Source organism: Saccopteryx leptura, chromosome 3, assembly GCF_036850995.1.
Source record: "Saccopteryx leptura isolate mSacLep1 chromosome 3, mSacLep1_pri_phased_curated, whole genome shotgun sequence".
NCBI classification, from domain to species: Eukaryota; Metazoa; Chordata; class Mammalia; order Chiroptera; family Emballonuridae; genus Saccopteryx; species Saccopteryx leptura.
Window position 1 is genome coordinate 226,250,966 of NC_089505.1, and position 27,996 is coordinate 226,278,961.

The window sequence follows — 27,996 nt, forward strand, 5'->3', positions numbered from 1 at the left end:
ACAGATTATATATTAGATATTGAATCAATGTTGAATTTATTGGGTATGATAATGGTATAATGGTTATGTAAAAAAAAGTCCTTGCTCTTGGGAGATATGAGGTGATATACTTAGTGGTAAAACATCATGAAGACTGAAGTTTATTTTCAAAGGGATCAGGAAAAAGAAAACAACCAGAGAAAAGAAAGAAAAATAGATAACTATACACAGAAAGGGCAGAAAGCAAATGTAACAATATAAATGCTTGGTGAATTAGAGAAATAAATGTTCATTGTACTGTGTTTCCAACATCTCCGTAGTCTTGAAATTCTTCAAAATAAAGTCAGGAAAAAGATATAAAAGTAATCTATATGTGGCTCACTGCTATAGCTAATTTCTTTTTATTTATTTATTTTATTTTAGAGAGAGAGGAAGGAAAAGAGAGACAGAACATTGATCTGCTCCTGTATGTGCTCTGACCAGGAATTGAACCTGCAATTTCTGTGCTTCAGGGTGACGTTCTAACCAACTAAGCTTTCCAGGCAGGGCTACAGTTGATTTTATTTAGATAAATATGCTAAATACTCATAAATATTTAATACTTAAAAAAGCTCACCATAAAATTCCTTCCTATTAAAGCCAACCAACCAACATCACCCTGGCCAGTGTTAGCCATATAATAATTTTTGTCCTTCCCCCCCCCCCCCCCCCGCAAGTCAGAATTGTGTTTGACTTATCTGTGGAACTAAGAAATCAATAAAATGCCTATAGAATTCGGACACCTTATAAAAAGCAATTTAACATTAGAAAAGCTGTAATCTTCTGGTTTTAAAGTAATTTATTTCATAGATTTGTTTTAATTTCATGTCTCAGAGCATACATTATTTAACCAAGAGATGCTGGACAGAGATTGTAAGAAGGGAGAAAACATTCAGGATAAGAAACAGCCTCAATTCCATTAGATTTTGATCCTACTTTATAAAGTCTTGCTAGGATAAATTTCTATCATATTTCTTTTGTGCTTACAAAAAACAACTTCTCAATTGCCAATGTTGTAAATAAAAATCTTTACAATTAAGTATGCATTCAATTGACACACAGGCAACCAAATAATTGTTATGAACATTTGCATAATGTGTGTTTCCTCTCACTGCACTAACATCAAACTAAACTTCAAACCACAAAAACATTGTGACTAACATTAAAAAGGCAAGCTGTAAGATACTCAAAGCTTATAAAGGACAAATTGCACATAGTTAAGATGGGACATCATTTGACAAGGGCTGATGTGCATATGGCTGCTTTTTTTTTATAAGAAGGCCACCGGCAAACAGGACAACAGTGTCGGCCCCCAGCCAACCACATCACAATGCAATTCTGATGGAACACATGACCACAAGGCAACCCCATTAGCAAACATCCATTTTCAAAATTCTCTAGACAAACAACACATTCAGTACAATGCAGCATATCAGCAGGCCAAGTTAACCAATCAGGTTCCATATCTTCATTAGTGTTATATAATCCATATGACCTCCCCTTCCTTTCATATAGGCTGGTCTGACAATATTTATTGGCACATGAACAAGTCTCAGCACCACAGTGACTTGCTCTTCCTGGAGAACTGTGAAGGATGCTTTGTTTATCTTCCAATACTTCCTTCTCACTGCTAAAAGTGTCCGTGCTCTCAAAGTCTGAGTCATTTTCAGTATCATGAGAACCCTCCAACATTTCTTCTTCAGACTGGATTCCCAGACACTTAAATTGCCACATAGGCAAGTTTTTTATATAATCAGTTGGTATCAAAGGGTGAAGCCAAAGGTCAGGGAAAGCTAATCGCTCCAAGTATAAGTCAGGGTCTTCATCCCAATCAGATTCTACAGGGAAGTTCTGAAAAGAAGCAATTGGGTGGAAGAGGTAGCTGGTGTACCAGTCCCACAGACTTGATAACCACTCTAAGTTATTGGCATTAACCTCATCGTTGTTGTTGCGCCGTCTCTTCTTCTCAAAGTAATCGATGAGTAAACCATGTCCAAGGTATGTACTGAGAAACAGGGCCGGGTGTGAAGAATAAAACATCCAGTCTGCCCTGACCCATGAAGCCAGTGTAGTTGTATTGGAATATCTCAACAATTTTAAGCTATATTCATAAAAGCTATCTAAGTAAGGGAGCTGTAAAAAGCCCAACACCGGTAACCAGGAAATAATTAATAGAGAATTATATGTCCCTAAAGTGCTTATGAGAACCACAAATCGCTTTATGGTGGCTCCTTGTGTGATAAATAAGTCCATCCAAGCCATAAGATTAACTAGAACCAAGCTCAAAACAAACAAATCGTTCACTTCAGGTTGTAATGAGCGCAAAAATGAATCCATGGCCTGAAGGGATATAAATTCACCTGTGTGATTTCCATATCTGTAAATTCCTTCAGGAGTTCTAAGTATGTATGATGGCATGTTATATACACCAATATCTGTCATATAACTCCTGTTGTCCCAGTTTTCCACATTAACAAAAATAAACTCAACTCTTCCAGTAAACTTTATACTTAGTGCAGAGAAGAAAGCTGGGGGTTGGTCAAGGTTTGCGAACAGGTATATTTTTATCCAATATTGATCACTTTTATTCCATTCTTCTTTTAAATGTTCAGCATTATAAATGGTTTTGATCCGAGAAGCTGCATGAGTAGTTATCCACTTAAAAATGTGCTCTACTTCAATCTTGCGTCCATTGTATTCCTTAAGCATGACTTTCCCTTTAGAAGTTCTTGTTTGTGGAACAGACACAATGAGTGTGGATCGTACCCAGCCTCTTCTCTTGCAGTATCTATAAGAGAGTAAACTGTAAGCAAACAGCTAGGGCTGCTAGATGAGCTAGCTTGCTCATCTTTACTGTTGTGCAAACAATCTGTTGTCCCCTGATAAATTTCTTGAAAGATAACCTCTCCCCCAAACCAAATAACCTCTACAAAAATAGTACCAATATCTGGCAGTTTGTACAAGAGGAAACGCAAATTCTCTTTTTGTAGTTTTTTTATGTTTTTCTTTTCTTTTTAAGTGTAGCTTGAAAAATCAAGGGAATCAGCAAATACTGCAGCCTCTATTATGAACCTACTACTGTTATTAGTATTAATAAGATTCAAAAGATAATAGGAAAATAATTCCTGCTCACAAGAATTTAAAATCCTATTAAGGAAACAAGTGTAAAACTGTATATATCCTATTACTAAATAATGTTAAGAGAAAGTTCAAAAAAGGGAATATCATTAGAAGTTTTGATTTTTTTCCATCAATTTGAGAGATAGAGTGGAAAACAGAAGGAAGAGAGAGAGAGAAGCATCAACTAATTGTTTCACTTAGTTGTTCCATTTAGTTGTGTACTCACTGATTGCTTCTCATATGTGCCCTTCACCAGGGGTCAAACCTGTGACCTCTGGTGTGCCGGTTCAACACTTGATCCACTGAGTCATCTGGCCAGGGCCTGAAAGTTTGAACTGTCTAAGATTTCATGAAAAGTTTGGAAACTAAACTGGATCTTCAAGAAAGGTTAGATTCAGATGAGCAAAGATAAAAAAGAATACATTATCCTACACTTTGAGTTCCTGACTTGAATGCAAGCTCTTTGACTTAAGAGCCATGCTGTATCCACTTATTAACCCAAACACCCACTACAATGCCTGATGTAAAGGCTTTATTACAAAGTAATGTGTACAAAAACTCATCTAGAAATGAGCAAGTCCATCATCGTTTTGTAATCTCTCATCTCTTTAATGAACACAGAGGAAACAAAGTAAATTTTCAGATTAAGGAGAGATTCAGTCCAATGACTCCGTTTTATAGCTCCCTTAAAAACTAGGTAACAAATGAAAGGAAATACTGGAAAATGAAAATGTCTGTTGTATTACAGTGGTGAGATTATAAATGACAGTTTCCTTCCTTCCTCCCTCCCTCCCTTTTCTTTCTCTCTGTCTCTCTCTTTCTTTCTTTTTTAAGTATTTTTTCCAAAAACCTACCCCATGGAATTTTATGCTATGTAAATTTACCTCAGTCAAGTTGGGAAAGGGATCTACCATGTGGACAATTTTTTTTTGGGGGGGGGGGAGTATACACAACTGTCTATTGATACAGATTTTGTTTGTTACAGATTTGTAAATGGATGGCAATAAATAAATTAAGTAAGTAAGTAAGGTGAAGAAAACATGTTTTACCATAAAGACAAGGTTAGTAATGACTTTGGAAAACTATCTGGGTGACTCAGAATCACAGAACAACATCGCAGCTTCTTGTTGAGTTGATTCACTTCCTTAACAAGATAAGATTCTATTAATATCAATATTACTTTAACTGAAATGGTTTGAGAATTAAATATACTAAAAAATAAAACATCTTCTATCCCTTAACAATGTATTTGTCTAATGCAAAATAATAATTCATTATTAATTCTATTTTTATCCTCCCACCAAGAAATCAACCAAGTTAAATGCATATATAATTTTATTTTCTGGAAAGTAAAATCTTATTATTTAATGTTTCTTTTTTAATTTAATTTATTGGGGTAACATTAGTTAAAATTATACAGGTTTCAGGTGTACAGTTCTGTAATACCTCATCTATATATTGCACTGTGTGTTCACCTCCCCAAGTCATGTCTCCTTCTATCACCATTTATCCCCCCTTTAGATAACTGTCTTATTTAAATCTTAAATATCTTTAAATAGCTTTAATTTTTTTAATTGCATATTATACTTATTTATGATGATACATTTCTACTCTTGGTCATTCATTTTATCTTTGAACTGTTTCAGAGAATATTTGGCTTCTGATTTATGTTATAAATTGAATGACAGTTTTCTGATAGAAAACCTTAGTCTATGTAACAGGCAGTTCTAGTGAATATTACTTCTTCATGTAAGAAAACAAATGTACTATGTGATACTTGACTCCATGTTAACACAATAAATTAAAAATTTTAATAATAAAAGAACTGTACCACTAGAGTGAGAAAAAGGAGAGAGTTCTAACAATAATCTGAAACAGTATTAATTAAAATTGATACTCTATACAGGAGAATTTGTTCAATTTTATGCCCACTGAAATATCAAAATAAATGAATTATACTTTAAAACAAAAACCTCTCTGCAAAGGTACTATGTGCTTTCTTTTCAGTTCAGAGCTAAGTGATAGTTTTAAGGTTTATCATTACAAACAGAATTTAAGAGTACCTAAGAAAAAATAATTCTGTATGCTAATCTTTCAATTTAACATGTTTTCACTGAGTTCTGTATGTTAATCTTTCAATTAAATCATGTTTTCCAGACTTGAAAAATAACTCTAATATTATAAAACACCGGGCAACTAATATATATTTATCTAAATATTGTTCTAAAGAAATCCAATACACCAATAAAATGTATCATATTAATTTAAAAGCCTTACTGCTAAACAGAAATAAAGGCTAATATACACATTATTTTTTCAGAGTATTATACCACCTTTCATCTATATAAAAATTTTTACTGCCAACTTAATAAAAGACTTTTAAAGTTCTGAATAAATTCAGGAACAATATCATGAAAATACCCTCTAGTTTTTAAAGTAAATCTTTTAAGATCTCTTAGAGACTTTGAGGACTAAAAATGATAGAAAACATGGCTTGTGAGTTTTGGTACTCCAGTTTCTGGTGTGGCATGCTGTATTTAAAAAGAAACCTTGGTATTGTTTATATCATGCTATATCTTCAGATAAAGTCATCAGCCTTCTTGGCCTTCTTCCAATCTCTCCTTCCCTTTTCCTTCTCTGCTTATTTCCTGAACCCCCATCTTGATTCTCTTGCCATAAGCCCCTCTGGCCCGTTTACCACTCAGCTTCCTGTAATTTCTTTTTTTTTTTTTTAATTTTTTTTAAAATTTTATTTATTCATTTTTAGAGAGGAGAGAGACAGAGAGGGAGAGAGAGGAGAGAGACAGAGAGGGAGAGAGAGGAGAGACAGACAGAGAGAGAGAAGGGGGGAGGAGCTGGAAGCATCAACTCCCATATGTGCCTTGACCAGGCAAGCCCAGGGTTTTGAACCAGCGACCTCAGCATTTCCAGGTCGACGCTTTATCCACTGCGCCACCACAGGTCAGGCAGCTTCCTGTAATTTCAATGTCCCCTGTCTGCTCTTTATTGCCCCCAATCTCTCCAACCCTCTCCCCCAAGATATACATACCCCTTTCCTTTCTACTTTCTCTAAAAAAAAAAAAAAAAGAGATCAGAGAATAGACCTGAAAGGTACAGCCGTCTGGGCTAGACTGCTTGTTTGAGAAATGAGAGGAATTATAGCTAGGCAAGCTGGACAGTCATGTAAAGAAACTGAAACTCCTGCAATGGATGGAGACAGAAATGCCTAGAGGTGATGATGATCCTGAATGTTCTTATGGGTACGAAACAGGTCAAGAAAGGACTGCTGTACAATGGGACTGACACAGTGGAGGAGGCTGTCCTGGAGGCCACCCAGAGAAGCCACTTCAGGAAAGGAAGCAACACAAGCAGTGGAATAGAGAGTTCTGGTGTTTTCAAAAAGCTGAGATCAAAATGATGATCAGTTATAATTAAAACACTTGCTGAGTAACACTATTCCCTGGTCCATCCTTTTACTTTGGTCTTCTATATCTCCACAATCCTCAAAAGAAGAAAAAAATAACCCCTCTTAATTAAGCACAGCTTCCACAGCAAGAACAGTTCTTACTCTAGTTGAAAGACTTTCCAAATAAAAGAAAACATAAACATGACAATAGTGAAACTGATACAAGTAACTGTGCATCAAAATTTCCATCTCTGTGATGAAAATTAAGAAGTAAAAAGTGGTTTTATTTTTTTGTATTTTTCCAAAATTAGAAGCAGGAAGTCAGTCAGACAGACTCCTACATGCACCCAACCAGGATCCAGCCAGCATGCCCACCAGGGAGCGATGCTCTGCCCATCTGTGCCGTTGCTCTGTTGCGGCCAGAGCCATTGTAGTGCCTGAGGCAGAGGCCATGGAGCCATCCTCAGCACCCGGGCCAACTTTGCTCCAATGGAGCCTTGGCTGCGGGAGGGGAAGAGAGAGACAGAGAGGAAGGGTGGAGAAGCAGATGGGCACTTCTGTGTGCCCTGGCCAGGAATTGAACCCAAGACTTCCACACACCGGGCCGACAATCTACCGCTGAGCCAACTGGCCAGGGCCAAAAGTGCTTTTTTTAATAAAAATTATAGCTGCAATCAACAAAAAAGCAAAATGCTCAAAAAATATCTACCTCTTCCATCATAAGTAAGAGGTGGGATTATTTGAAGACAAAAGATATAGAGGAAAACATATGGAGGTAACACATTTATCTTCACCGTTCCTCATCAAGTACAGACAAAAAGAACTTTTCCAAAAGAAGCTAGAAGATTTGCAGTAAAATCCACTGGCCTCAATTATGACTCTTATTTTTTTTTTTTTTGTATTTTTCTGAAGCTGGAAACGGGGAGAGACAGACAGACTCCCGCATGCGCCTGATCGGGATCCACCCGGCACGCCCACCAGGGGCTACGCTCTGCCCACCAGGGGGCGATGCTCTGCCCCTACGGGGCGTCGCTCTGCCCCTCCGGGGCGTCGCTCTGCCAAGACCAGAGCCACTCTAGCGCCTGGGGCAGAGGCCAAGGAGCCATCCCCAGCACCCGGGCCATCTTTTGCTCCAATGGAGCCTTGGCTGCGGGAGGGGAAGAGAGAGACAGAGAGGAAGGAGGGGGGGAGTGGAGAAGCAAATGGGCGCTTCTCCTATGTGCCCTGGCCGGGAATCGAACCAGGCCGACGCTCTACCGCTGAGCCAATTGGCCAGGGCCTCAATTATGACTCTTCTGATATATTTTGCTTTATAAGATTACACCAAAAAAAAAAAAAAAAAAATCAACTATTATTACTTCCTTCAGTTTCTCATGCTTAATAGATTATCTTCATTTAATGTTGGGCTTACTTTGTTTTTAAACTCTTTATTAATGTCATCTAATAACTTATATTAGACTGTAATATGTTTAACCTTTAAATTTCTATAAATGTTTTACTTGCTATTTTCTAATATATTTATAAGTTGCTACGTTTGAAAAGCATTATTTAGTTGACTGATTTTTATTTAATTTATTTTTTTGTGTCACTCAGAGACAGAGTGACAAAGATTGAGACAGAGAAGAATAAACAGACCAAAAGGGAGAGAGATGAAAAGCATCAATTCTTCGTTGAGGCACCTTAGTTGTTGATTGCTTTCTCATATGTGCTTTGACGGGAGGTGGGGGGAGGAGGACTATAGTAGAGCAAGTGACCCCTTGCTCAAGCCAGCGACCTTGGTCTCAAGCCAGCAACCTTGGGGTCATGTCTATGATCCCACACTCAAGCCAATGACACCATGCTCAAGCTGGATGAGCCTGTGCTCAGGCCAGCAACCTTGGGGTTTCAAGCCTGGGTCCTCTGCATCCCAGTCTGACACTCTATCCACTGTGCCACTGCCTGGTCAGGCAGTTCACTGATTTTTTTTTAAATCAATTCTGAATATTTTTTAGTAAAATACTGACTTTTGGCATAATCTGAAAAAATATCAAAATTCCAGCACTATCATTTGTTCTATTGCAATCACCAGTGGGGTAAAAAAGATCTTTCACTTAGACTCTGGGAATGATGGAGCCAGACCAAATGAAATTGTTTTTGGTAAACAAAGGTCAGAAATAAGAATGACTTCTTCTTCATAAGAACATTAGCTCTTAGGCTATCTTGAACATTTCAGTAAAAGGCGCTGGAATATTCAATCAAGGTTCTGTGTAAAGATAAGAAAGGAGCTTTGTGGGTAGATGAAGTAACCAAATGTGAGTTAGGAGACACAGAATTTCCCTTCTTTTTTTTTTTTTTTTTTTTTTTTGTACTTTTCTGAAGCTGGAAACGGGGAGAGACAGTCAGACAGACTCCCGCATGCGCCCGACCAGGATCCACCCAGCATGCCCACCAGGGGCGATGCTCTGCCCACCAGGGGGCGATGCTCTGCCCCTCCGGGGCATCGCTCTGCTGCGACCAGAGCCACTCTGGCCCCTGGGGCAGAGGCCAAGGAGCCATCCCCAGCGCCCAGGTCATCTTTGCTCCAATGGAGCCTTGGCTGCGGAAGGGGAAGAGAGAGACAAGAGAGGAAGGGGGTGGGGGTGGAGAAGCAGATGGGCGCTTCTCCTATGTGCCCTGGCCGGGAATCGAACCCTGGTCCCCCGCACGCCAGGCCAATGCTCTACCGCTGAGCCAACCGGCCAGGGCCAGAATTTCACTTCTTATCCATAGCTCTTAAGGGGTCCTGCTACAAGAGTTCTCACCCTACTCTACAAGTGAGCAAAACAAGGAGGAAGAAAAACTGAAGTAAACATGGGCCTAAAGGAGAAAGGCAGGAAAATCTGAGGTACAGCAGTGGTTACGAGGGTTTTCTCCAGCTAACAGATTTCCCACTGTGGACACTTACAAGGAACACAGGTGAGGTGGGTCTACTTATATTAGAAATTGCCGTATTTTTTGCTCCATAAGACGTGCTTTTCCCCCCAAAAGTGGAGGGGAAAATGCCCATGTGTGTTATGGAGTGAAAAATACAGTATATAATACATGACGTTGTTGGGGTTTCTACATACATATCACATGCCCCTCCTTGGCACTAAGTAAAACATTATATTTTATTATCTATCATACTAATCCTTTATTAAATATTTATTAAATAATTAAATAGATGAATTTAAGCTATAACTTGGTGGCACTAGAAATTGAAATAAAATACATTAAAAAGAATAAGAAATAAAACAAGAAATCATTTGACTGACTAAATACTAGGGATGATGACAAAAAGAAAAACAAATATGTTGCAAGAATTCTTATTTGAGAAAATGGAAAAAACAAACAATAAAAGACAGAAAAGGGAAGACAGAAAGGGCACATGGTTTCTTAAAGAAAAAAAAAGAGGATGAATCTGAATTTGGACACTAGGTTTAGGGAACAGAGCTCAGAATTACAAAAGAAGATTTAGGTAGCACAAAGGTGTCACCTAAAGCCATAAACATGTTGAAGTCTCTCTGGGAAAGAAAAGTGAAAAATGACTCAAGACATACCCTTAGAGTCACCTCCACTGGAAAAAACACAAAAGAATTGGATAGAGAGGAAAAGATTTCAGAGAGAAAGTAAGTAACTGCCAGTTTATCAAAAGCTATTAAGCACCTGCGTAATTAACAGTGTGCTAAATACTGTAATTAGCTTTTATTTTAAAGAGGCTTCTTATATCATTGTCTTTATTTTTAAAAATTCTGGACAGAATTCAGATTTTAAGAATTGCCTGATCAACTTACCTGGGGTCACTGGAACAGTTAAAAGTGCCTGTCCGTATTCCAAATCTTGACACCTTCTTCACCATTTTCTCCCAGTGGATTTTACCAACCAAGGGACTTCTGTCATTTGCTATGACCTATTCCATCCAAAAGAAAAACAGAAACTTTAATTACCTAAAATGGAGTTAAACCAACCATTTATAACGTAACTTCACTTTTTTAAAAAGATACTCTGTTCCCAGTTCTTCTTTACTATATCATCATATTATCATTGCAATTCTTGTAGGAGCAAAAGTCAAACTGGGAAAGACTTAAAATAATGAATACAGTTCACTGAATTCCCATACTCTGTGGCAGTATTTATATAGGAGAATGAAAGCCATTGTAAAGAGCTTCCGCATCTGTGCTTCACCATGTGTGCTTCTTCTCTCTAGAATTAAGTTACACAGGTTTAAGAAAATGGGCCTTGCAGTCATTTCTCTGCTCTGAAAATTAAAAAAAAAAAAAAAAAGACAAAATAAATCTAAAAGCTTACTTAAAATTGATCACATGTGAGGTTGATGAGTTCAAATTTCACTTTTTTCAAAGTATAATTATGGAGCCAAAAGTCAAGCACATATTTTCTATTAAGCTATGCTTCGGCTAACATTTATACCAGGGGTCTCAAACTCGCAGCCCACGGGCCGCATGCGGTCCACCCACCAATTTTGTGCGGCCCTCAGACTAATCAAACTTCGTGGATTAGTCTGTGGGCCAGTCTGCGGGCCGCACAAAATTGGTGGGCGGGCCGCATGTGGCCCGCGGGCCCAAGTTTGAGACCCCTGATTTATACTACTACTTCTATGGTCATTCCATAACAATCATGAAAGGTTCAACGTATAAAAAGAATCACCACAAAGAATTCTACATTTTTGAACTTCTCCAAATTTGCAATTAGCTTTCAAACACAATTTGGATTAGGAGAAGAAAAATATTTCTTAAAAAGAAGAAAAATAAAAAACAAAGAAACTAAACCTAAGTAAATTAACTTTCAAGAATGTGTAATGACTTCTTTCTCAGCCTTTCTAAATAGTTAACACCTTTTCCCTTTATCCCCTAATCTTCTGCTTTGAATGAAGGCATAATTTCAATAGATACACCAGTTTAAAAAATATATATATATGTATTGATATATGTGTGTGTGTATGTGTATGTATACACACACACACACACACACACACACACACACACACACAAAACAAAAACACAAACAAAAAATAACTAAACCGGAACTTACAGGAAAGCCAAAAAAAAGTCTTCATGAAAACATGCTTGACTTATTTTAAACCCAGGGTGCATACATGCTAAATTTGTTTTCAGGAATGCTCTAATACTAGTATTACTTAATTCAAAATTACAACACAATACTCCGACGTCTCTAATCTTTCTGGAAGGAAGGGCTATTTTCATATTCACAAAGCCTCCAGGAAGTGAAATTCCAGGGGTGTGCATGAAATGAGTGCCAACAGTCAACTCCCAGGGAGAGGCAGGAGATGGTACAGCTACCTCATCTGTGGCCCCTCTACTGAAAGTCTAACAAACTTCAAGGGCAACAGGAGAGAGAGCATGTGATGGTGACAGATGACACTTTATGTGGCAACAGTCTTATAACCCTGTCATATACCGTTGATAGTATCCTCCTTATACCTACAGAGACATACCTGCATAATTAACACACAATTTGGAGCATAAACAAATGGTTTTGTTTGTACTCTTTAGTGACAGTAAATGGCCTTATTTAGGAAGACACAAGTTATTATTCAAATGTTCAGATGGTTAATATAACCAGAAAGAGGGCAATTTGAAGACATGCTTTTAGGAGATGCAAGCTCTTTCTGACGAGGTTCACATCAGTTACATTAAAGTCTCTAGCTTTCATATTTTTCCACTGTCCCAAAGCGCTATATAAATTTTACTTGAAGAATAAAGGAGATCAAGCAGGATAGGCATTTCTTTTCTTTTTTTTCCCTGCCACTCAAGAGTCAATAGTGTGTGTCCTGACCGGTGGTGGTGCAGTGGATAGACTATCAACCTGGGACACTGAAATCCCAGGTTCAAACCCTGAGGCCTCAGGCTTGAGAGCAGGCTCATCTGGTTTCAGTGCAAGCTCACAGCTGGAGTGTGAGGTCACCAGCTTCAGCATGGGATCATAATCCCATGGTCGATGTCTTGAGCCCAAAGGTCGCTGTCTTGAGCCCAAGGTCGCTGTCTTGAGCCCAAGGTCACTGTCTTGAGCTCAAGGTCACTGGCTCTGCTGGAACCCCCCAGTTAAAGCACATATAAGAAGCAATCAATGAACAACTAAGGTGACAACTACAGTTGATGCCTCTCCTCTTTCTCCTTGTCTGTCTCTGTCTCTCTCTCAAAAAAAAGTGTTGTTCTTTCCACCAAGTAATCAAAAAAATCTTGAACTTATTTTTCAGATTACTCAGGGTTAAAGTCTGCACAATCATATCACTATACCCCGTTTTGCCTTCCTTGTTAAAGAACTCCCTTTCACTCTCATTTATTTCCTAATCAAGGCTTCAAATAACCCAAATACTTCAGGTCTGTGTTTAAAAAGACACTGTATCAAGGGATTAATCATGAGTTGCTTTAATCAATACAAGGCATGCCCCTAAGTCTAGGGGCATCTTGCTGTGAAGATCCTGATCACTGCACAGGGATCTTTCACACTTCTAAGAGCCCCAGTGCTAGGAAAGGACGCAGGAATAAGAGGAGGTTGTTCCCAGGCACTCAAGTTACAGCACAGGCAACAGAAGTGTGTGAAGAGACATGGGAATACCCCTGTGGTAAGTACATGTCAGTGTTTAAGTCCTGGGCCTTATTTATTCAGCAAGTTGTTCCAACACATTTTTTTTTTATTTAATTTTTTTTCTTTTAGATGAGACAAAGGGAGATAGCAAGGCAGACCGTGACCAGGATCCACCCTGCAACCCCATCTGGAGAGGATGCTTGAGTACAGAGCTATTTTTAGTGCCTGAGCCTGTCATGATCCAACAGAGCTATCCTCAGTGCCCAAGACCATGCTCAAACCAATCGAGCCACTGGCTGTGGGAGAAAAAGAGGGAGATAAAGGGGGGTAGGGGGAGAGAAGCAAATAGTCACTTCTCCTATCTTCCCTGACCGGAAACTAAACCCAGGATGTCCATATGCCAGTGGATACTCTATCCACTGAGCCACCAGCCAGGGCCCCAACACACGTTTTGAAGCATTTAATGACCCCTGAGAGAGCCTCATGAAAATGAAAAATCCCCTAGCATAGCATGAAAGCATTTTATTTGACTCTATAGATATGTTTATGCAATTAGAAATTATTTTACCCAATGTTCTAAATAGTTTTATTATTCAACCAAATGTTTAGCATAAATTAAATAGAAAAGGGGCTGAATTCAATAACCACTAAAAATCTTAATATTTTCACAAAATAACCCACCAATCTTGAGTCACATGGCACACAAAATACTTTCAGACTATTATTACTGTGTCACACCAGTAAGAGTTCCCAACTACAGCTCATATCCAAAAGTATGCACAATGATTCTGAGGAGCATTCACACTGCTGGTCTTGTTAAGAGGGGAGGCATATTTCTTGGCAGTTCAGGAAGGGTGTTGCATTCTCTGTGGGGAATGTGTTCAAATACTAGAAAAAAAAGATAAAAGTACAACCTGAGTTCCAAGTCTAGGACAGACTTGGCAACAGGCTAGAAATGAAGCAATCTTTTCATCCCCCTTCCCAAGGTATCTGCTCTAACTGGCATCCCAATACTTTCTCATCATTGTATTTCCTGTAGCTAAGCCAAACTTATTTGGGTAGTTGGGTACTCATTAAATATTTATGTTGAACCAATTTCAGCTTTTTATAAGTTTAGTAACTTATTCTTCTTCTAATTATACAGGTTTTCTAAAGTCTCCAAGATTTTGATCACTGTTATAATCAAAGTCCCTTCCCCAACATGTCATTTGGAATGTTTTCTCAAGCATTAGCATAAACAATACCTTGCTATGCAACTGTACATTAATGTTTCTAACCCCAGTCAGACATTAAGACTTACAAACCAATGTATTTTAAAATACACTTTTTCCAGAAAAAACTACTATAATTTTCTAGGTTCCCTTTAGACATCTTTAGGATCCCTTAAGATGCTAGCATCATCACGAACCATTTAACTCTGCTCGGAGAGATAATCAACTATATACTAAGATTTTTACTGGCCCACACATTTTAGTCAACCAAACTGTAAGCTGTTTTATAATGGAGACTATACTTTATTAGTCTTGGTGCCTTCAGTGCTTATCACAAGGTTTAGGCGGCACACATTAGATTTTAATAAATATTTATTAGATGGTTGGATGAATGCATGGAACCAATGGTTTGCCAGTACATGTTTAACAACTAGCTCTCCAGAAGAAAAGGAAACTCTGATTTGCTGATTTCCTTAGTGTGAATACTCCCAGAAGCCAAATTCAAGCTAGCAACATGACATCTCTAAATATGGAGTTGGGAAGAGATGTTAACAATTGCCCTTCATCAAACAGTATGAGCTGGCTCCAGCACATCACTGGATAGAACTGGGTTGGACAGTGAGTTGATGCCAAGTGCTCATATCTTCTGATGTCAACCTTGCATAGTCCAGTTAAACTTACAAAGAAAAATGGGGCCTCGGGTTATTTGCCTATTCTCTTCCACGTGTGCTATAAGTGTTACATTGGTAAAAGAAAAACCAGTTTTACCTATATTTTAGGGGGGCTTTTATTGCTAATCAAAACATTTGGCATATGCCTTTTAGAATCCTTCATCCCCACACAACATCTAAGCTAAATTAAATAACATAATGGCACAGAACAGGAGTGCTATGCTATGATACTTTGTGTCTTTCAATATTTCATTTTAACAAGGAGTTTCTACTTTCAAAATCATAGACCAACCTAAATATATATACACAAATTGTATAAAACCACTAAAAGTGAAAAGGAGTGACTGACAAAGACAAAACTCAACGGCATTAATTATTTCTTTGGTATTCTCAGAAACTTTTTTATGAGTGAACACAAAAGTTTTTCATTAATTCAAAATAAAGTATAAAGTAGCTGGCCATATATTTTACCTTTATAGTAGGGTCAAAGAAGGAATAAATAGATTAGAATCTCTCTGGAGAAAACTATTGTCTAAGATGAACAAATTTCAAAACAGCTATTAACCCTTTCAGCCAAACAGGAAATATACTAGCATAATACTTTAGTAAATACTGACCCAAAGCTTTACTTCAAATAATATGATGCTTTTCACCGTTATCTCAATTCCAGTGATGTTACATGCCTTGTGATGTGACAATGCCAGTAGGGAAAAATATCACTGTCCTTCTTTGAACTTCTTTGAACAATAGTCAAAACATAGAAATAGAAATGCTAAGATAAGGATAAATCCATAAAACCCATAAAGTATGCAAACTTTCCATTTCTGAAGCCTACCCACTGCTCCACCTGCCTTTCTAAGGAGTCTTCTGAAAGAAAAATAACTGTCTTCTGTTTTGTAACGCTAAGAAAATTAGGTGGCAGCAGAATCAAGAAATCCACAAAACTGAAAAACAGCTAATGAAGGATTAGGAACAGGAACAAAATGTTAGAAAAACCTGTTAGAAAAAAAAGCAGTTAGTTCTTTCCATCTCATATTAGAGTGTAAAATAGACACAGAAAAGCTTGATGTGCAAAGGGTATCCCAATACTCAATTTTTTTAAACTTTTTTTTTAAGGACTTTTAATTTTTCAGAGAGAGAGGGAAAGAGGAAGAGAGAGCGAGAGAGAGAAGGGGGAGGAGCAGGAAGCATCAACTCCCATATGTGCCTTGACCAGGCAAGCCCAGGGTTTCGAACTGGCGACCTCAGTGTTCCAGGTCGACGCTTTATCCACTGCGCCACCACAGGTCAGGCCCCAATACTCAATTTTAACATAAGGCTGATTCATGAGCATAAAATCATCTTCAAACAATTGAGAGGAGAAAAATATAAAGACCATTAATATGTATTATTCAGAAAATAAACTAATAAATTAAAGAGAAGGTAGAAATCATAAGGAATGTAGGATGAATTAAATACATTTTAGAAATTCATTTTTCCTTTCGTCATGTCATTCCACATGAAGTGTCGTGTCACCAAAAAAGAAAATCAATCTACATTGCCAATCAATCCCTTCCAGAAATAATAAACTGACCAAGTGATGGAATAGCTAAGTCATATACCCATTTATTAAAGTCACATTTTCCCTAAATAAGTAAATCCAGACATCCTTTCAGAAAAGTAATATATGAAGTTGAAAGTGCTAATTATGAATCTATGCCACCTAACTACATTTTTCTCAATAAATAGAAAAGGAAGTATAATTCATCTGAGTGAGAAAATGATATTAGAAAACCTGAAGGAAAAGAAGAAAGAACTGGAATGTGCTTCACTATCTTTTACACAGGATACCAAAACCAAAGGTAATTTCATCGAAGAAAATTGAATTAGCCAGGATTTATGCATCCACAGATTATACAAAAACACTAGAGCAAACTGAAGTTAGTCAGCTTCTTCTAAATAACGACACTTAGAAAAGAATGATAATTCAAATTGTTAAAAACTAATTCTTGAAAGCTATCTTTTACAAGAGATTAGATAAATATAATCAGAGTTGAAAGAACGTCAAGCAACAGAGTATTTCTTTTCTGTTTCTAGCAGATATTTTTAATTTAAAAAAAGCAGCTTTCGTTTATAAACTTGCACCAGTGATTTTCAACCATTTTATACTTGGGGACCTGTGAAAACAGGAGAATTATTTCAGGAGCCACTAGAGCAGAAAGCACCCTGAGTATAAGTAAATTCGACTAAGATCATTGGGTCTATAATTTTCATAAAACATTAGGGTGGTTAACTCTTTTGAGAACCACCATGAAATTTCTGGTGGACTGGTCTACAGACCGGCAGCTGAAAAACACACGTTAGGCCCTGACCAGTTTGCTCAGTGAACAGGGCATTGGCCTGGTATGCGGATGTCCCGGGTTCAATCACCGGTCAGGGCACACATGAGAAGTGACCATCTGCTTCTCTTCCCCCCTCTCCCCCTTCTCTCTCTCTTCCCCTCAGTGGCTCTGTTGGTCTGAGCATCAGCCTCAGGTGCTAAGGATAACTGATTTGAGCACTGGCCCCAGACAGGGGTTGCTAGGTGGATCCTGGTCCAGGCACATGTGGAAATCTATCTCCCCTCCTGTCACTTAAAAAAACCCCAAAAATCCACTGGCTTAAACCAAAGTTTGTGTGCTGATTAGGTTAGGTGGTGAGGTTCATAGTGCTGAGGACAGGGTTTCAATCTCAGTTGTATCAGTCGTCCTGCCAGAAACTGTTCTTTCAATCCCAGCCAGCCATTTGACAGATGTAAGCCATTAGGCCCAAGGAATGCAAGACAGCCAGTGGTGATCAGTGCAAATCTTGAAGGTCACTGGAAAAATTATGTGTGTGCGTGTACTCTACTGCACCATTAACACACAGAAAACCATATAAATACATTCCATTTTTCTTACGAGTCATCTTTCAACTACTAATACCTGAGATTTAAAAAATATTTTTAAAAAAATTTTTTTCAGACAAAAATAATTTAGTGATTAAACTGTATAATGCTAACATTCTCTATCATTCATGTGTCACCTTATCAAAGAATTCCTTGCCACTCTCTGTCTCCTAATCCCTAACTTACCTAGCTAATTTTTCTTCTTAGCACTTTCCACAAACTGATGTTATATTAAATATTTATATATTTAGTGCCTACCTCTCCCAACTGGAATGTGAACTGCATGAGAGAGCAGGACTTAGCCTGGTGTATGTTCCTGATATAGCTCCAGAGTCTGGCTTATACATATTTGCTGAATTTTGTCACATAAGGAGTTAAATCCATAGCCACCTTTAATAGGGCATCAAAAATATTAGCTCACTTATAAGCCAAGAATAAATTACTAGTTAGTGAACCAGAATATGTTTGTTATCTACAGGTAACACCCTATATACCAAAAGATATCCAGACTTTTGACATGACTTTTCCAGGTCTGGCAGGTAGGTGCTCAGTATCTTTACCATTTATCTCTATGGGATCATTCAATGATTGGACTAACATTTTGACACAAAACACGAGGCTGTGTGGCTGGCTATTCAACTCAATTTCATTAATAAAACTAAAGTTATCAAAACCAGAAAAGCCTCCTTGATCAGACAACCAGAAATAAATATCTGGGAAAAGAAGTGAAATAACAATTTATTGATAAATTAAAGCTTTAAAGATGCTATAGTTTATTTTTAAAATACTAATTAACACAGAAATAAACTAGAATTTGATGGATAAGATATGAACCTATAGATTCAATGTATTCCTTATCAAAATACCAATGGCATTTTTCACAAATATAAAACAAATAAATCTAAAATATATAGAGAACCACAAAAAACCCTGAAATAACCAAATTAATCTTGAGAAAGTGGAATGAAGTTGAAGGTATCATGTGACCTGATATCAAACTATACTACAAGGTCATAGTAATCAAAATAGCATGGTACTGGATAAAAACAGACACAGACCCTGGCCAGTTAGCTCCATCAATTAGAGCATCATCCTGAAATGCCTAGATTACAAATTCAATACCTGGTCAGGGCATACAGAAACAGCCAATGAATGTACAACTAAGTAGAACAACAAATGGATGCTTTCTCCTCTCTTTCTCCTTTCCCTTCTGTCTCTCTAAACTCAATCAACTAAAGAAAAAAAAATAAAGAAAAAAGACACATAAATCAATGGAACAGAATAGAGAGCCCAGAAATAAACTCATGCCAATATGGTTAATTAATCTATGACAAATGCAAGAATATACAATGGAGTAATAATAAATGGCATTGGGAAAATTAAACTGATACATGCAAAAAAATTAAACTAGACCACTTTCTTATGCCATATACAATAAACTCAAAATGGATTAGAATTAAATGTAAGATCTGAAACTATAAAACTCCTAGAAAAAAACATAAGCAATAAACTTTGACATCACTCAGTAATATTTTTTAAAATACATCTCCTTGGGCAAGAGAAACAAAAGAAAAAATGAGTGGGATTACATCAAAATAAAAAGCTTTTACAGTGAAGAGAATCATCAAGAAAACAAAAAGACAAAAGACAACCCCCTAAATGGGAGAAGATATTCACCAATGATATATCTGATAAGGGGTTAATATCCAAAATATATACAGCAGTGTTTTTCGACCACTGGTCTGTGGACTAGTACACCAGAAATTTTGTGCTGGTCTGCAAAAGAGTTAACCACCCTGATGTTGTATGGAGAGTCTAGACCCAGTGATCTTAGTCGAATTTGCTTATGATCAGGGTGATTTCTGCCTTAGTGGTCCCTAAAATAATTATCCTAATTTCACAGGTCCCCAAGTACAAAAAGGTTGAAAACCATCAATAAAAGGAACTTACACAACTTAAATACCAAAGAAAACAATCTGTTTAAAAAATAAGGAAATGATCTGACTAGATATTTCTCCAAAAAAGGACATACAGATGGCCAATAGACATATGAAAAAATGCTCTATTATCACTAATCATCACCAAAATGCAAATCAAAACCACAATGAGACATCACCAGACACCTGTCAGAATGACTATCATTAATAAATCAACAAACAACAAGTGTTGATGAGTATGTAGAGAAAAGAGAACCCTCATGCACTGTTGGTGCAACTGCAAATTGGTACAGCCACCATGGGAAACAATATGGAGTTTCCTCAAAAAATTAAACATAGAACTACTATACGACCCAGCAATTCCACTTCTGGGTATTTATCTGAAGAAATCCAAAACACTAATTTAAAAACAAACTCATAGACTCAGAGAAAAAACCGAGAGTCACCAGATGGGAGGGAAGGTGAGGAATGGGTGAAAAAGGTGAAAGGCATTAAGAAGTACAAACTGCCAATTATAGGGCACAAAGAAAACCAGTTAGGTGACGGAAGACAATTGGACTTTGGGTGATGGGAATGCAGCATAATCAAATGTCAAAATAACCTAGAGATGTTTTCTCTGAACATAGGTACCCTGATTTATCAATGTCACCCCATTAAAATTAATAAAAAATTAAAAAACCAATTCTCTCATAAAAAAACAAAAATAATCAAAAACAAACAAAACACCCCCAAAATAATAAAAATTATAAAAATTAAAATAAAATTCAAAAGAAAAAAAGAGAAAAAAACCAAAAAATAGTTACAGAAATGTAAAGTATAGTATAGAGAATATAGTCATTAATATTGTAATAGCCATGTATGGTGTCAGATGGGTAGCAGACTTATTGAGGTGATCACTTTGTAAAGTATATAAATGTCTAATCACTATGTGTACACCTGACATTAATAGTGTATACCAACTGTAATTGGAAAATAAATTCGTTTTTAAATTACTGAAAGTGATGATCTGGAGAGTAATAGGTCACACCCAATAGGAAGATTGCAAGTAAAGATCATGAATAGCCTATGTAACCACCTGAAGAATTCCCAAACCTTACCTTTAGTGAACTACAGTACTACTCCATCCTCTTTAGATGTATATGTATTTATATACTTGAGACATGTGCAACAGAAAGTCAATCTATCCACAATCATAATACAAATCAGTAACAAACAGATCTGCACGTAAGGTCTCTGAACTCAGTTCAGCTTTTTCTACCACATTTTGCAGTCATGTTCCCATACTGAAGGAAACATGAAGCAATGGCTATTTTGATTTTCATACCTTGACTCAAACTTTGTCAACCTCAGTGTAAAAAAACAAGAGCACTGGAAAAAAAATGAGGGGACCTGGGATTTTTTTTTTTTTTTTTTGGTATTTTTCTGAAGCTGGAAACGGGGAGGCAGTCAGACAGACTCCCGCATGCGCCCGACCGGGATCCACCCGGCACGCCCACCAGGGGGTGATGTTCTGCCCATTTGGCACATCGCTCTGTTGTGACCAGAGCCACTCTAGCACCTGGGGCAGAGGCCACAGAGCCATCCCCAGCGCCCGGGCCATCCTTGCTCCAATGGAGCCTCGGCTATGGGAGGGGAAGAGAGAGACAGAGAGGAAGGAGAGGGGGAGGGGTGGAGAAGCAGATGGACGCTTCTCCTGTGTGCCCTGGCCAGGCTGACACTCTACCACTGAGCCAACCGGCCAGGGCTAAGACCTGGGATTTGATCGTGCTTCAAGAAACATGATTTTTTGCTGAATTCATGCTGTTAATTTACTTGATATGATACTTTAAGCAATTTACATTTTATTTAATTTTTTAAATTATTTATTTATTTACTTACTTACTTACTTACTTATTTATAAGTGAGAGGAGGGAAGACAGTGAGACTGACTCCTGCATGTGCTCCAAAAGACTGGGATTCACCCAGCAACCCCTGTCTGGGGCCGATGCTAAAATCAATTGACCTATTTTTAGTGCCTGAGGCTGATACACTCAGACCAACCGAGCTATCCTAAGCACCAGGGGCAGACACTAGAACCAATCAAGCCACTGGCTGTGGAAGGAAAAGAGGAAGAGAAGGAAGAGGGGAAAGGGAAGAAGCAGATGGTTGCTTCTTATGTACCCTGACAGGGAATCAAAGCTGGGACATCTACACACTAAGCTGATACTCTACCACTGAGCCAACCATCCAGGGCTTTAAATTACTTACAATTTTAAAAATTTTAATAACTTTAGCCTTGCCCTAAGTGATATTTATGAAATTACATGCTCAATAAATTAATTTTTCTAATTTACACTTGAAAACATAAATGATAAGGTGTCTACTCATTTACCATGAGTGGTATATAAACTATACTTTGGGAAAGCATAAAAGATGATTATTTTAAAAGTCCTTCACAGCTCTAAAACTCCAATATGCTAATTAAATCTCAGTTCTGATAAGAGCTAGAACTTAAAATTCTAATCTCATCAATTTCATAACCAAAGTAATTAAACCCCCAACCATTCCCTACAATCAGTCTTTTTCAATAGTCACAAAAGTTGGCTGTCTCCCTATAAAAGCAGTCCTTCACATTTTTTTACTATAGGGTTTTCCTTTACATACAAAAATTATTTGGATCACTGAGTTAAAAATTAAAGTAGGCCCTGGCCAGTTGGCTCCATGGTAGAGCGTTGGCCTGGCGTGCAGAAGTCCTGGGTTTGATTCCGGCCAGGGCACACAGGAGAAGCGCCCATCTGCTTCTCCATCCCTCCCCCTCTCCTTCCTCTCTGTCTCTCTCTTCCCCTCCCACAGCAAGGCTCCATTGGAGCGGAGATGGCCCTGGCGCTGGCTCCTTGGCCTCTGCCCCAGGCACTAGAGTGGCTCTGGTCACTACGGAGCGAGGCCCCAGAGGGAGAGAGCATCGCCCCCTGGTGGGCAGAGCGTCGCCCCCTGGTGGGCGTGCCGGGTGGATCCCGGTGGGGCGCATGCAGGAGTCTGTCTGACTGTCTCTCCCCGTTTCCAGCTTCGGGAAAATGCAGGGAAAAAAAAAAATTAAAGTTAACAAAAATTAAGAGAAACAGTACAAATCACTAAATAAAAGGAATATATATGTGTGCTTTTTGCTTTAATGAATATCCAACAACTAAAATGGATTTGCTTCTACTGATTGTAAACAAAGCAGTCAACCCTCTTTCCCCAACACTTTCTGTCAACCACTCTTCAATTTTCATTTTCTTTGGTCTATGAAACCTCTTTAAGAGGCACTGGAACCTTCCTATGAGAACTGAGTTATGTCTAAGAAACCTGACTTTAGTACACAGAAGTGTTACCAGACAGTGAATACAATTTGATAAAAATAAATTTACTTCTATCCATGTTTCTGATACCTGAACCAGCCAGATGCCATCTTTTGTGTCTTCCACAAGCTCATAGAAGTGCATTTCACCACTGAAATTGGTACTAGAAACAGATTCAGATGCTTCTTCTTCCTTGAGTGCAGAATAGAGCTCACCTTCCATTAAGTCACCTAAAGACAGAAAAAAATAACACTGTAAGATCAAAAATTCCTCATTCCAACTTCAATGATTCATTCCATTTTACGTTATAAAATCATGTTATTATATTTTGATTGCACTCTAAAGAAGAGTAGAACCTGAATACACTCATTTAAGATCCATACATTCAGTAAATGTCATAAGAACCTACCATGTGTCAGGCAAAAACAAAACAGACAAAAATCCATTACCTTGTGGGGCTTAAACTACACTTTGGGAAGCAAAAAAGATGATTTTTAAAAAGTCCTTCATAGCTCTAAAATTCCAATATGCTATTAAATCTGTTTTGATAAGGGCTAGAATTTAAAATTCTATCATCACATAAGTTATAGAAAATCACTGAATTTATACCAGTCCAAAAGTAACCACAATATTATGTAGTATTGTGTATAAAATATCCATGCTTCAAATGATTTTTAAACAGTATTATTTATATACTTCTGATTTATAAGATCTAGAAATGAGTTTACAGAATTTGCCATCACCACATGCTTAAAATAGCAACAGAGCTCATATGACTTGGAGGTTATATACAAAAAAGACCACCTATAAGAACAAACTCCATATTCAAACAGAAATTAACAGTATAAATTTAGATAAAAGATAAAGGAAAACATTAATGTCAAATCATTTTAACTTTACCTTAAATTTTACACCTGAGAAAACAAGCACTTTATCATTATGGCAGCAAAACCACTCACAATACTTAAGCTAAATTGCTATACCAACACTTCTCTACCTTAAAATGTGTGATCCAAGTCATATTTCTGTGGGCTGCATGTATTTTTTAAGTGATATGTACGCTCCTCTACACTCAAAGTGACAAATATGTTTAGGCCCAAAGGAAGGCAACACTAAATTAAAGTCAAAAGAAAAAAAATATTGTCTTATCATATTATTTTACCATTAAAAATTATTTGGCTTTGGTGGTTAAGATACTTATTTCCAAACCTAGAGAGCTTGTATCATATATATAGATATTCTACTTTACTTCATTCCCCTCACCCAAAATAAGTCATCATAAACCAGTCATGAAATAAGAGGCACTAATAATACACAATTTATGTTTCCTCTAAAGAAAAATGTATCACTTTTTACAGGCAGGGTTCCCTCCTCTAAACCAGAAATGACATGTGAGTTTGATAACCCTTTATTTGCAAATATGTGAGTGCTAAATCCTTTGGAGTTAATATTCCTTTTTATCGTATTATATGGCTATAGGGTAAAATATTTTTCTTGCAAAAGACATCACTGACAGCTATACTTGAAAAGACAAAAAAGATAACCATCAGTTTCAGCTGCTATCTACAGCAACCCAGAATCCCCTTCTCAAATGACAGTACATTCCCCTTCCGTATCTCTAAACAAGTATATAGTTTGTCCAGGGGTGAAAAAAACCAACAAACCATATTTCTCATCCAATCCTACCCCAAAACCAAGTTACTGAAAACGTATTCTTTAAGATGTTATTCTCTTAGCAATATTTCAATTTTATTTCTCAGCCCATTTAAGTTGATGGAGCAGCAGTTCCTGTGACACGGAAGGAAAAAAAAAAGTTCACATCTAAAGTACAAGGATTTTTTAAAGCCCAGACAGAAATACAAAACAAACAAGATAGTCACTCACAAAAAATATTTACCTAATTTTCACCAAACTTGAAGTATGAAAAGTTAATACCGTACCGAATACACATTTTTTATATTTTAAACTCATTATTTTTTAAATTTAAATCTTAGACCTAAATGCCTCTTTGATATTAAGTATTCCAATGATATTTTTCCATCTAGGTAACTTGCTGTTATCATGACAAATATTGCTATCCACATACAACGTTTGGTGATTCTTCTTAAATCCTTATGAATTTCAAGTGACAAATAATGTTTTCGTTTGTAACATTCCCGAATTTTGGGAAAAATCAGTTGACTTATTACAAAAGGCTCAGAAGCTGCACTTTAAAATGGTATTTTAAAATAATCTTTAAAAGACACATCTAAACCCCAACAAATAATTCTAGACCGCTCAAATTTTCCTACATCTTTTTTGTAGAAAATCTGGACAAAGAAAAACTGGGTAGCTCTCGGAGAAGTCTGCTTAACTCTTGTAGGTGAGGCCTCATTCTGGGGTATCACCAGGTACGAGGAAGTACAAGTCGCCCCTCACACCCGGCGGAGGAGACCTCAGGGGAGCTGATACTCGCCTGACTTCTCCACCAGCTCCCGGACATCCTTCTTCTCCGGCAGCCCCGAGTATCCCAGCCCCCGGCACTCCAGAATGGTCTTCAGCTTCTTGAAGCTCAGCGCCACCGGATCCACCAGCTGAGTGGCAAAGATGCCAGTTTCATACCACACAATGGCCTCAAAAAACCTGGCCAGGACGAACAGGATCAGAAAATAGAGGAGCAGGAAGAAAAGCTTCAGCCACATCTTCCCTGGCGTCTTCTCTCTTTTCAGAGAGCTCAGAATACGAAAAAGAGGGCGGAAGAGTGTGTCCCCGGCCGGGACGCGGGCACTATCTGCGCGTGCGGTCCGGCCCTCGCCGCCGTCACTGTCGGAACATCCCCCGCCTGGAGGCAGGTGGATTTAGGTATCTGCGGGGTGAGGGCCAGACGACAAGGGGCACAGGCGCAGAGCTTCACGCGGGGCCTTCCCGTCAATAGGTGAGAAAAATAAAAGGAAAAAACTTTGAAAGCCCATCAACTAAAGACCGAAAGGAGGAGCGCGGGCAGCCCTCGCCTGGGCAAGGGGCACTGACCGAGGTGGCGGGGTCGACCTCCAAGCACCGTAATCTCAAGGGGAAGGGGGGCCAAAAAATAATTTCAATCCACAAAGGAAGCCGGGTCGGGGCTGCAGGCGGAGCCGGAGGGGCCGGCCGAGATCCCGCAGCGGAGGGTCAGGAGGGAGCGGCACTCGGCCCGGCCAGGCCCAGGGCCCAGCGCGGGGAAGAGCGGACGCTGCAGCGCCGCGCCCGGTGCCCAGGGCCCAGGCCCCGCCGGCCGCCTAGGCTCCGCGAGAAGCGCGGTAGGCACGGAGGCGGCGGCTCCAGGTTCGCTCCGGCCGGCGGGCGGCGCCTTTCAGGCGGGCGGGCACCGCCGCCGGGCCCGGGAGGGGGCGTCGCGGTCTCTGCAGAGGGAAATGGGGCACGCTGAACGAAGGTCCTGAAGAAAAAAAAAGGAAAATAGGCCCCAGACGCTCCCCGGGCGGCTATAGGCTTGCTTCCTAGCCACGCTGCGGCCCCTCTCCCCCCACCCCCAGTTCGGATGAGCACCGCGCGTCTCGGCCGCCGTCCCCGACGCCCCCGTCACCTCGCGAGGCTGCGACCGTCGCCTGCGGAGCAGAAGACCAGCTGCGGCCGCAGCCCTAGCCGAGACATAACAACTGACGTAGCGAAGGGGCGGGGCTTTGGGCGGGGCCCAGGGAGAGCGACCGCCCACGTGGCGGGAGGACTGAGCCGCCCAGCCCCCGGCTGCCTAGTGGGGGGCGCGGAAAAAGTGTGGAGCTGCAGCCTTGACTAGGCTTCCAAACAGCTCCCAAAGGTGCCTCTTCAAAGTTTTCTCCGCTCTCTTTCCTTTGCCCTACAGATGTTTAGTAATTGACTTTGTCTGAGGGTTGGACTCTGGACTGTGTCCCTTTATGTATTTTTTTTGTAAAAACGGGACACTTAATTATCTTCTTCAAATCAATAAAAATGGAAGAGTATGTTTATGCTAGGTCCTGGTGAATTGGAAAAATTTTGGCATTGTCAGTTTGAGGTGGTAGAAGGTGAAACCCAGAAAACAATGATTTCCGATCTTTAGGTGAGAACGTAGTTTGTGCACTATGTGTTCAAGAAAAGGTTTGTCCGAAAGGGCAGTTAGAACCAGGTTCCCTGTTAGACTCCTTTCCCTTCCTCTTCAGTGTGAAGGGTGTTAAAAGCCAGGTATTGAAGCGCTCAGTTCCCAGGACAAAGGTTATTGAATGTTAATATGTCCCAGTGCAAAGCTTACCTGTGTTTTCTTTCATTATGCTCCCTGAGTGTGGCCACCTTCGGCATGAGTAGCTTATATAAAATGAGTCATGTGGGCGAGCATGCAATACCTGGCTCTGTATTTATTGAACCCCAGAGTAGCATTCTATTCAATATATTTGACAATCTCTGTGCCAGTCCTGAGGCAGAAGGGGGTTCTCTCTCATACATAAACTAAACAAGGCTGGTTTCTACACGCCCTTCTGATCATGAAGGAAAAGACCCAAGAATCACAAAAGAAACGTTAGCTAAATGTTGTGCAAAGCTATCAAATATCTTGAACTAGGGCTGAAAGTTTTAGGAAGAATGGGGGTGTAACCCTCACTCTTAGAACGAATGGGCAGTGGGAAACAATGGACTGTGAGAATGTAGCCTCCATATGGAACCCCTTTAAAATAAAGCGAACAAAAGCATTTCAGTGCATAGTTAGCGAAGGAGGACTTAGGAGGCAACACCCCTGTGACAGGGAGAAAAAAATCAAAGGAGGAGGTGAAGGAATGTACAACCAGCCCCTGGACTCTGCTCCTGTGTCTTAACCAGCTTTCTTTTGGCTTTGTTTCTATGGCTGGCAAATCCATGCGAGAGAC

At 38.9% G+C, this 27,996-nt stretch overlaps 1 protein-coding gene across 1 annotated transcript; it reads right to left on the reverse strand.

The window, feature by feature from the left end:
• Positions 1-684: 684 nt before the first annotated feature.
• On the reverse strand, positions 685-26,702 carry RNF103 (ring finger protein 103). Its single transcript, XM_066377750.1, is given in 5 exon segments — positions 685-1,289; positions 1,291-2,806; positions 10,336-10,451; positions 23,240-23,379; positions 25,605-26,702. Coding segments are annotated over 5 exon segments (2,052 nt in total). The 5' UTR covers positions 25,831-26,702; the 3' UTR covers positions 685-1,235.
• Between the last annotated feature and the right edge of the window lie 1,294 nt (positions 26,703-27,996).